Source organism: Pteropus alecto, unplaced genomic scaffold (genome assembly GCF_000325575.1).
Source record: "Pteropus alecto unplaced genomic scaffold, ASM32557v1 scaffold45, whole genome shotgun sequence".
Classification (NCBI taxonomy): Eukaryota; Metazoa; Chordata; class Mammalia; order Chiroptera; family Pteropodidae; genus Pteropus; species Pteropus alecto.
In genome coordinates this window covers 29465628-29476133 of record NW_006442491.1, presented here as the reverse complement: position 1 = coordinate 29476133, position 10506 = coordinate 29465628, and the positions used below count along the sequence as shown (strand labels likewise).

At 53.1% G+C, this 10506-nt stretch overlaps 1 protein-coding gene across 1 annotated transcript in view; it reads left to right on the top strand.

Annotated features, from left to right (window-relative positions):
* CDH22 (cadherin 22) overlaps window positions 1–10506 on the top strand; it is a gene marked incomplete at its 5' end in the record, with an annotated part of 69121 nt that overhangs the window by 38999 nt on the left and 19616 nt on the right. The window contains one exon of the mRNA XM_006922078.1: window positions 8454–8590. Within this exon, the coding sequence (XP_006922140.1) occupies window positions 8454–8590 (137 nt within the window). The remainder of the gene's footprint in view (window positions 1–8453; window positions 8591–10506) is intronic.

The window sequence follows — 10506 nt, the reverse complement described above, 5'->3', positions numbered from 1 at the left end:
CAGGAACGTTGGAGGCATCCTCCACCTCTGCCTTCCTCTCGCCTCCCTCCAAGTCATCAGGAAATCCTGTCATCTCTAATTTAAAAAAAAAAACATCCAGAATCTGACCCCTTCTCCCCACCACCCCTGCTACCTCCCGGTCCAGGACACCACTTTCTCTTGCCTAGACTATCGCAGATGCCTGCTCATTGGTCTCCCCGCTTCTGTCCTTGCCCCTCTTTAATCTAGAATCAGCACAGGAGCCAGACCAATCCTGCTCAAAGCCCCCTAGAGGCGCCTCTCTGGCTCAACATGAAGCACGAAGCCCTCACAATGACCCCAGCCAGACCCTGCTTGTTGTGGCCTCCCCCAAACCCCTCAGACTTCACCTTCTTTCCCTGGTTCACTCTGCTCGGCCACACTGGTCTCCCCACAGCCGCCCAAGCATACCAAGCTCGCTTCCACCTCAGGGCCTTGGTAACTGCTGATCCCTCCGCCTAGAATGTTCTCCCCTTAATATGGGCTCAGTGTGACCTCTCACTTCCTCCAAGTCTTTGCTCAAGGGTCACCTTCTCAGGGAGGTCTCCCCTGACTACCCTTTCTGAAATTTCCATCCCACCCCAACCCTTCATAGCCCCTTCCTCATATTCCTTTGTCCCCACTAGCCTTCATCACAATTTAACGTGCTGCTTAGTTTTTGATTACTTTGTCTCTCCCACAAGAACATAAGCTCTGTGAGGGTAAGGATGTATGTCTATGTGTTCACCACTGTGTCCTCAAGGCCTGGCCCGATGCCCACCTCTCAGTGGACACTCACTGACTGCATGATGAGTGAATGAAATATAAAAACAGAAAGACTGGGGGTGGGGAGGGGAACGGAGAGAGAGAGAGAGAGAGAGAGAGAGAGACTCATATTGAGGTGGAGAGCCCAACAATGAGAGGAACAGATCGGAGAGAGAGGAGAGCCGGTGGAAAGAGGACAAGACTAACTGAGAGAGACAGAGGGACCTACCTGGCGATGTAGAAACAGAGAGGAAACTTGGAGAGAGAGTCAGAAAGAGAAAGAAGTAGAAACGGACACAGGAAGAGAGAGAGGCAGAGCAGGGATGGAAGCAGGAGGGCAGAGGCGAGGGGCTGCTGCAGCACCCAGTGGTGTCCTTGGAAGGGTCTGGAGGCTGAGGGGTTGGGGAGCCCCTGACTGTGGCCCTGGTTGGAAGAAGGTCAGATAGAAGCAAAAAGAAAAAGGGTTGTAGGAGAAGCTGATCTAGAGGAAGAGGTCAGGGGTGGGAGGAATGGCTATTAGTGGACAGATGGGAAAGATTTTCTGGATCTCCCTGCTGTCTCCCTGCAACCCCTGTACATAGTGAGTGAGTCATCTCTGAGCCAACTATGTGCCCAGCTCTGTGCCGAGCATTGGATAAAGTGGGAAGGGCGATTAGTTTGAGGATCTCTGCATTACACAATTCCACATGGGTAACATTCTCATCGCATTCCGTGTGAATGGCTCTCTTGGAATTGTACAGTGCACAACCTGTGCAACCTTATGCAGCAGCCCTAGATAAAGACACAAAGATGCCATCCTGCTTAACTGCCTATGGGTTCCCAGACTAGGAGGTATCCTCAAGGGTCTGGAAAGACTTCCTAGAGGAGGCAGAGACTAAACTGAGCTGGGTACCTGGGTCTGGTCAGGTGTCAAGATGAGGGGAAGGACATTCCAGGCAGAGGAGCAGCTTGTGCAGATGCATGGAGGCAGGGGAGGGGTAGATGTGCCTGGAGAAGAGCAGACTGTGCTAGCTACAGTCGACTGGGGTGATGAGGCAGCATGAGCCAAGTCTGACGGCCCGCAAGGGCAGGCTACGGGGCTCAGACTCTGCCCAGAGGTCCAGAATGCCTGGGCTGCGTCCACCTTTCTCACCGCCCAGACCGTCCTGCCTCTGAACTCCCCCACCTGCTTCCACCCAGTCTTTCAACCTCTCCTCAGCCTCTGCCTGGGCCCCAGATTTCTGGGGTGGGAAGGGAATCATCAGCCACATTTGTCAGGAAACTGATGCTCAGAGAGCGGAGGGGACTCCCCTGGACTTTCCCAGAGAGTTAAGAACCAGGAGTAGGAGCCAACTCCCTGCGTCCCAGGTCAGCGCCCCTGTCTGCCCGCTCTCCTCTCCAACATCACTCTCGCGCCCTCTCCCAGTCTCCCTCCTCCCTCCTTTCCCTTCCCTTCCCTTTCCCTCCTGCTTTTATCTGCACTGAAAGGGCCAACTTTGAAACCCGCTTCTCACCTTCTTTCATCTCTCTTTGCAGCCCCTTCCCTGGGGCTCCTCAGATGCGGACACGGTGAGGAGCTTGAGACAGGTCCAATTTAACACCACAAACATTTACCTGACTCTTCCTTCGTGCCAGGCCCGGAGCCAGGCCTGGGGACACTGCAGAGATGACTCAGCCAAGGGCAGAGCTGGGGAGGACCGCCCAGTCTGTAGGGACAGACATGGAAAGGTGGGGTGGGGGGCAGTGCGAGGCTGGAGGAGACAGCGAAGGGGTCTTCATAGGCCCCATGTGCTGTCCAGGGCCCGAGTTCTAAGGGCCATGGACTCAGTCAGCACCTACGCATCAAGTCACGTCCAGCAGCATTCCAGGCAATATGGAAACAGTAGTGACAACACCCTGTCCCTGCCCACACGCACTTTGCCTTTTCCTGTGGGGAGACACTCAATGGGTGGTTAAACATTTGTTGACACAAGTCAACAAGTGGTTAAATGGGATGTTGCTTATAAGAGCTATGAATGGAATAAACAGTTAGTAGGATAAGGAGGACTGGGGCCAGGGCGGACTACTTTGGATTGAGTGATCGAGGAGTTTTTCAAACGAGCTGAGATCAGAATGTTAAAGAGAAAGACAACCATGCAGAGATGTGAGGAAGTACTGGGAACAGTAAGTACAAAGGGCCTGAGGCAGGAACAAACCTGGCATAATCCCAGAAACGAAGACATGAAGTGGTATCCCGGGAGGTTTTGCCTTGCACAGTTGGCACCTGGGAAATACAGAAACGCAGATGCAGAGTGATTGTTCCGAGTCCCTGCACTGGGGTGAGTGGAAGGTGCCTCACAGTGCTGCATTTGTGCCTCCGGAGCTATTTTATTCATTTTACAGATGAAAGAACTGAGGGTCAGAGAGGAGAAGTGACTGGCCCAATATCACTCAGCTTGAAAAGGGAAGGAATGGGCTTCTTGAATCCAGCCTCCTGCCATTTCGCCCCTGCTTATTATTCTCTGTGTGGTTAGTGCAGTTCCCAAACTTGTGCTGTGCCCTCCTCTGTGCCTCAGGCACAGAGATGAGTCTGACATGGGCTGACAGGAAGGCTGGGGCCCCCGTGTGAATGAATCTGGTGACAGATCTAAGTCTGAGTGGGCTTGGGCTGAGGCAGGGGCCTGAGGACTAAGGAACTCCAAAGAGAGGTGTGCACCAAAGACGAGAGTGAACACAGGCTTCCCCCAGGTGGCCCTGAGCAAGGATGAAAAGGATGAGGTTGGAATGGGAAGATGGTGCTCCAGGGTGGAGTGATAATGAGGACCCCGTGGCAGAAATGGAATCATGAAGCCAGGAGGTTAAGTTCAGGAGCAGAGAGATCAGCTGGATGAGCTCATGTAAGAGGGACTGGGAGATGAGGACAGAGGGGACAGGTTGTGAAGGACCTCAAATGTCAGGTGAAGGAGTGAGACTTTATCCTTAGGCAGTGGAAAGCCTCGGAAGGCTTTTGAGGGATGGAGGATAGTGCTCAGAGGGCCCATCTCTGGAACAGGCAACTCTGCAAATAGACTGGCCATTTATCAGCCCAACTGGAGTCCTACCAGCCCCAGCCCCCTCATGACTCTCTTTTGAACATTAAAAACAGAAAAACTCACACTGGACCAGAGGAAGCGAACATTTCATTTCCTCCCAGCACTCCACAATGGGTGCAGCAGAAAGTACATGGGCTTTGGCATCAGAGGAGACCTGGGTCTGAAGTTCAGTTCAGTTGTAACATTGTGGGAAAATCACTGCACCCGCTCCAAGCCTCAGTTTTCTCAGCTCTAAAATGGGCATCATAATAGTACCTGCCTCATTCGTTTATTCAAAAAATGGGTATTAAATATCTACTATGTACCAGGTTCTGTACCCAGTGCTCCCAAGGCTGGAGGGAGCATTATACGTTTGGACATTACCATTTTTCAGTGGTCTGGACACCCATGTCTCCCCTTCATTCTGCAACCAGTACTAACCATATGCAAATTTCCAGGCATCGTGCATGGGCTTTGACTGCGTGCCCTTTGAGTGTGTGCCTTAAAGTGGGGGTGGGGGGAAAAAGTCATGAACAGGGTGAGTGAGCAGAGAGGTATCACCTGGTTTGGGGGCAATGTTTTTGTGTCTGAAGAGTCAGGGTAGGGTCTGCATTATTCATCCTGCTACATGTATATATATGTGAGCCTATACATGCAGAAGTCTGCAGCCTTTCATGATTATTATGTCTGTGTGCACTATCTATGCACATATGTACATGGTGTCCATGTCCGCATGCCCACCCAAGCCCGGAAGCAGTATCCTCCCCACTTTCCCCACCCAACCAGGGCAACAGCAGCGTCGTTTGCTGCTCCTAGCATATGGGAGCTGGCAGGTGTACCTGGCTGACCTTAGGAGGGTGCTCTTAGACCTGCAGCTCTGGACAGACGTGGACTGTGAACTTGGCTCTGCCACTAACCAGCTCATTTGACCTAGGGCTAGGCATCTGGCTTCTGTGAGCCTCAGTTTCTTCATCTGTAAAATGACAAGTGATGACAGTACCCAAGATGTTTTGAGGAGCTCATGCATATAAAGCCCTTACATGAGCCTGGCACAAAGTCTTGCTCAGCAAATAAAAATAAGAGCTAGTCATGTGGCAGGTGCCCAGTGCTGTTAAAAGTGTTTTATGTGTAGTCACTTATCTGATCTTACAAACCACCCTGTGAGATAGTTATTATAATTATTATCACCATCATCTCCATTTTTAAGAGGAAGAAACTGAAGAAAAGAGAGATTAAATGACTTGCTCAAGGTCACATTGCTAGGTTTCAAATCTAGGAAGATGGGCATCAGATCCATGCTCTGGGCCACCATTCCCAGGCATGCCTTGAATGTGCACGCACGCATACATGCACATGCACACGCGCGCGCACACACGCACACACACTAGCTGACACATACCCACATTCTCTCACTGAACTCTTCTTGGCCTCCTTCTTGGCCTCCAGGTCCTGGCTAACTGAATGAGATTTGAGCAGACCCAAAGTTGTCTCCTGTCCTTCTCAGACCCCTGGCAATACTCCAGTGTCCATACATGGGGCCTCCAGGCACGCAGACCACACACTGAATTAGAGGGACGCCTGTAAACCCCATGCCAGACATTTCTGAATAATAATTAGAATAACACACAGAGTAATTCATGTTCTCAATCACAGAGTAATTTCCCTGGAACTCAGCTAGGCACCTATCCCCCAGCTGGGCATTTAATCCAATGACTTGCAAGTTTGGATTATCACCTCTACTTTGCAGAAAATCAGGCTCAAAGATGGAAGTGACTTGTCTGGGGTCAGCCTGGACCTGGATCCAGACCCAGGGCTGAGCAGCTGCCTCTTGTACCTTTGCTCTTCCAACTGCAACGCAGTTTGTCACACACAGAGAGAACACACACCACTCACATATTCAAGTCACACATACACACACACACACACACACACTTTCCACCCACAAAGCAGACCAGACACACAACTCATGCACCTACACGTGAGGCACACAAGCCTCTCCCCAACCTCCCACATTTGCCAGGCCACACTCCTTGCCACATGCTGTGCCCATCCCACCCCTCCCTCCCCCTCGCTGGCTCCCTGAGCTGAAACAAAACCACTGGGCTCAGCCAGCCACACTGACCTGCAGCCCCAAGCCTTTAGCTCGTTAATGGCAGCCCCCGGCCCTTGGCCTTGGGAACAGCTGTCTCCACTTAGATTCCAGCCCCCTTTTCCCCTCTGGGAGGGAACAAAAGAGAAAAACTAGGAGGAGGATAATGAGGAGGAGGGAGAAGAGAAGAGAGAGGTCTGAGCAGAAAGGGGAAGAGAAGCAAATGGGGGGCAGTCTGCATCCTCCCAGAGCCTTCCTCACACCCAGCCCTGACCCAGCCACCGGGAGCCCCAGGCCGAGTCATTCGCCTGGCCCTCTCTCAACTCTCTTTCCTCCTGCCTGGAAATCTAGAAGGTCTCTGTGGTTCCTTCCAGCTGAACCGATACTCAGTCTGGTTCTACCTCCGTTGGACCCAAACATCTGAAAGGGCCAGATTGGGCACAAAGGAGACCTGAGGCTCTATTCTTTGTAGATTTGGATGGGTCAACAAGCTAAAAAGAACTTTGGGTATAGACTCTCAAATTTAAGTACAAATTCCAATTCTGTGACAGTTCCTGTATAACCTTGGGCAGGGTCATCGCTAGCCCATATGGCACTTTTACGTAAATTATAAAAAAGGCCCCTCTTTGGGAAGATACTCCCTGGATGAGGACACATGGCTTGGCAAGCAGAACACTGGTTGGACTTCACCCCCACGTTCCCCCTTTAGCCTCGTGCCTTTGTGCAGGACACAATCTGCACAACCATACTTGGCAGTCCTGAGCTTCCTCTCTGAGCCTCAGTGCGTTCATCTGCAAAACGGGAAAATCACATCAGCCTCAGGATGCCAGGCAGGGACTCCATCTGTCTCATCAGCACTTTCACCCCCAGGGCCTAGCGCAGAGCATCACAGAGAAGACACTTAATTGATGTCTAGGCATAAAGGAAGGAATGGAGGGATGGCTAGAGGAAAAGCAAGCTACAAACTGTTAAGAGCTGTACTAGTGGCGAGTTATCGCCTTGGGGCTGAACCTTCCCACACACTGTCACCCAGGTCAGGAGGATCCAGGATGCTCAGGGCCAAGGGGGATAAGGGTTTAGCAGCTTAAGGACAGGAAGGAGCATTAAATAGGGACTCGGAGGACTTGCTATAATGCCTACTACAGCCATATGTACAGCCCTCCACAGTTCACCGCAAGCCTTCCCTCCACTACCACAGTAAATATGAAAAGAATTAGTGCTGTCACCTATGCCTAGATCTATGTATCGCTTCCTCGAAGCCACACCAGTGGGAGGAGAGTCTGAATCACACCCTTTTCCAGATAAGCACACAGAGGCCAAGGAGGTCCAATGACTTGTTCGAGGTCACACAGATAGAATAAGTAGCAGCGGCTCCAACCCTGCTCCGAGTACTCTCAGACCTTCGCAATTCCACTGAGTATCATTATCCCCATTCAACGGATGAGGAAACTGAGGCCCAGAGAAATCTGGTAACGCCGCCAAGGGCCCCACTGAAGGGTCATGTCAGGGCTTTGGGCCTCCAGCAGGAGTGTTTCTGGTGTTCTCGCTTTCCTGAGCTTCAGTTTCTCCCCGTGGGAGCTGGGGAAATAGCCTCTCTTCCTCCTGCCTGTGGGAGGGGCCGGAGCCTCCGGCTGAGCCCCGCCCACTAAGCCGCTTTGTCCTGCTGCACAAAGAGCCCTTGCTTGGCATTCTAGGCCTTTGTAGGCCCGCACTGCCTGGCGGCGCCTCCGCCCACGTTATCAGCGCAGGGAAGCAGCGGCCAGTGCTGGCGGGGCCTCTCTGGGCTGCCGCCGGAGACGTGTGTTGGACACGGGCCTTTCAGGCCTGGAGCCGCCGCACAAAGGCCCGGGAAGAAGGTGGAACAAAGGGCTTTTTCACGCGGCAGCTGAAAAGCCTCAGATTAGCTCGAGCGTGCTAGGCAGGTGGGGAGGGGCCAGTGGAGCGTCCCCCAGACCCTCTCACCACAGCGTCGCTCAGCTCGTGTCCCTGGTCTGGGCCCGCCATGCTCAGGCGCGCACGCAGCCGGAGAGAGCCTCATAACGCCAGGCCCGACCGCTTCTCTCCTGTTCAAAATTCCCTATAACCCCCCAAGGACACGTCGAACCCCTGAATTTTCCTCCCTGCGTGTTCTGGTGCCTAACTCTACCAGTTCTAACCATTGCGCACCATTTGCCATTTCCTGAATAATTCTCACCCGCCTGACTTTGCACCTTCTGTTCCCCCTGCCTGACGCCAGCCCTGTCTCCTTCTCAAGCCCAATGCCAGGGTCATCCCTTATGGAAAAATAAGAACTGAATCTCCAACAAATGCTAACTCTGTGCCAGGGACTCTGCCCACTTCCAGCCCTCGCAACAACTGTGGGGTGCAAATTATTAGCTCCATTACCCAGCTGAGGAAACTGAGGCTCAGAAAGGTCAAGTGCAGCTGAGATGCACTCCTCGTTGGCAAGGGTTTTTCTGCTCCTTTTGTCACCCACCCTCTTTTGGGGTGGAATGGGTGGGGTGGGGGGATATGGGCACAGGCTCCACCTGGTGCCAGGGCACCTTCGATCAGTCCCGCCCTGCCTCCCTCAGGTACGCCATTGACCACGACTCAGATTTGGACCAGATCTTTGATATCGATGCGGACACAGGTGCCATCGTAACCGGCAAGGGACTGGACCGTGAGACAGCTGGCTGGCACAACATCACGGTGCTGGCCATGGAGGCAGGTAAGCTGGAGAGAGGGGAGGGATTAAGGCTGAGAGGCAGGGCTGAGGGGGGCCAAGAGGAAGAAACAGGGCAAAGATAGTGGGGGAGGGGAAGACAAAGCCGATGGGCAGGAACGAAGATCTGGGAAGGATCTTAAGCCAAATGGGCAGGGCCAGCCTTGAGGCTGGTTTTGTCAGCATTTATTGAGCACCTACTACATACCAAGCTCTGTTTTAGAGGCTGGGGATACAGCCCTGAGCAAGACAGATAAGCTCTTGTCTTCATGGGGGAGAGCAGGCCCATCAGCAGACTGAGAGAAAGAGCCTACGTCATGTGTCAGGGAACATGAAGTGGAAGAGAAACGAGTAGAAGAAAGCGGGGGGCGGCGGGAAAGATGGGGAAGAAGAGGGTGTCATTCTCTTAGGAGAAGACCTCTCTGAGAAAGACGTTCCACAGAGAGCTCCGTAAAGCGAGGGAGTCGTGCCCACGTCCAAGGGAAGAGTGTCCCGAGCAGAGGGAACAGCCAATGCAAAGGCTCTGAGTGGTATTTTGTCTGGCCCTTTGGAGGAACAGCAAGGAGGCCATTGTGTTGGCCAAGGGCAGAGGGGTCCTTCATTGTAGGATCTTTGGACTTTACTTCAAATGAGGTAGGAGTTGCTAGGCGGGGTTTGAGCGAGGATGTTACCTGACAACGTACTTCTAGCTGCTGCATTGAGAGCAGAAAGCAGAGGCTCAGCTAGAAGCCAATAGCGGGAAGATAAGATGGTGACCTGGCCCGGGGTGACGGCCATGGAGGAGGTGAGAAATGGTCAGCTTCGAGAGCTAGGATGGAGAGAGAGCCAACAGGACCTGCTGATAGGCTGACATGGAAGTAAGAGCCGGAGAGGGGTCAAGGATAACTCCAAGGGGCTTGACCTGAGTTTCTAGGCGAGAGGGGGAGGGAGAGAGAGAAAGAGAGAGGGAGGGAGGGAGGGAAGGAAAGAGAGAGAGAGAGAGAGAGAGAGAGAGAGAGAGAGTGTGTTACGCACACTTGGTGCAGCTGGGAGGAGTGTAAGCTGGTAGAGAAAGGGAGGAGGCCTAAGCCACTGGGTGCAGATAAGTAAGGCCATACAGGTGAGGAGCTAAGAGTACAGAATTCACGGAGCAGCAGGGGAGGCGGGGGAGACTGCAGATCCAGTCTTCCTCTACAACGAGAGCAAGGCCGCCTGGACCACCCTGGCAGCTCCCAAGGTCTCAGAAGCCAGCAGAGCCACCAGTAAGCAGTCATAACATCAGGAATACTCAGTCTCTGAGCCTCAAGTGGGCGACATCCAAACTCCCCTCCCCTCTGCACACCTCGACCCCAAGCCCCTCCAGCTGCTGTGAGCCTTCCTGCCAGCCTTCCTCCTCCTCCTCCTCCTCCTCCTGTCTCCGCCCTCCCACTCTGCAGGCCCCACCAGCCCATTCCGGGGCTGGGGACGAGGAAGTCCCTAGGCTGAAGTTCCCTTCGTCTCTTTCAACTTCTGTTTAAAAGAAAATACAAAGCTGGCTCAAACCTCAGTGCCTGCTGCTCCCAAGCCTTTGAATCCACTCCTCAACCACATGAAAGGGAGATAACAAAGGTGGCTGGAGAGGAAGTGGCGGCTGGACTGGGAGAAGAGAGCCCCCCCTGCCCCCAGCCTCCCTGAACCTGCTCCCTGGGCAGCCAGGGGGACTGGCCTGGCTGCTGGGCAGAGGTACCTCCTCTCCCTACCTACAAATACATCCCCCGCACCAGCCTGTCACCTGCCTGACCTCCCACCATAAGCATGCCCCATTTTGGGTTAAACATTATGCTTCTACCCAGTGAGTCTCTTTCAGAAAGCAGCTAGAGTAGCATATGAGGTCTGCAATAATGCCATTTCACAGGAGAAAGAATGGGGGGGACTCTCCCCCATAAAGATTTTATAATGTTTAC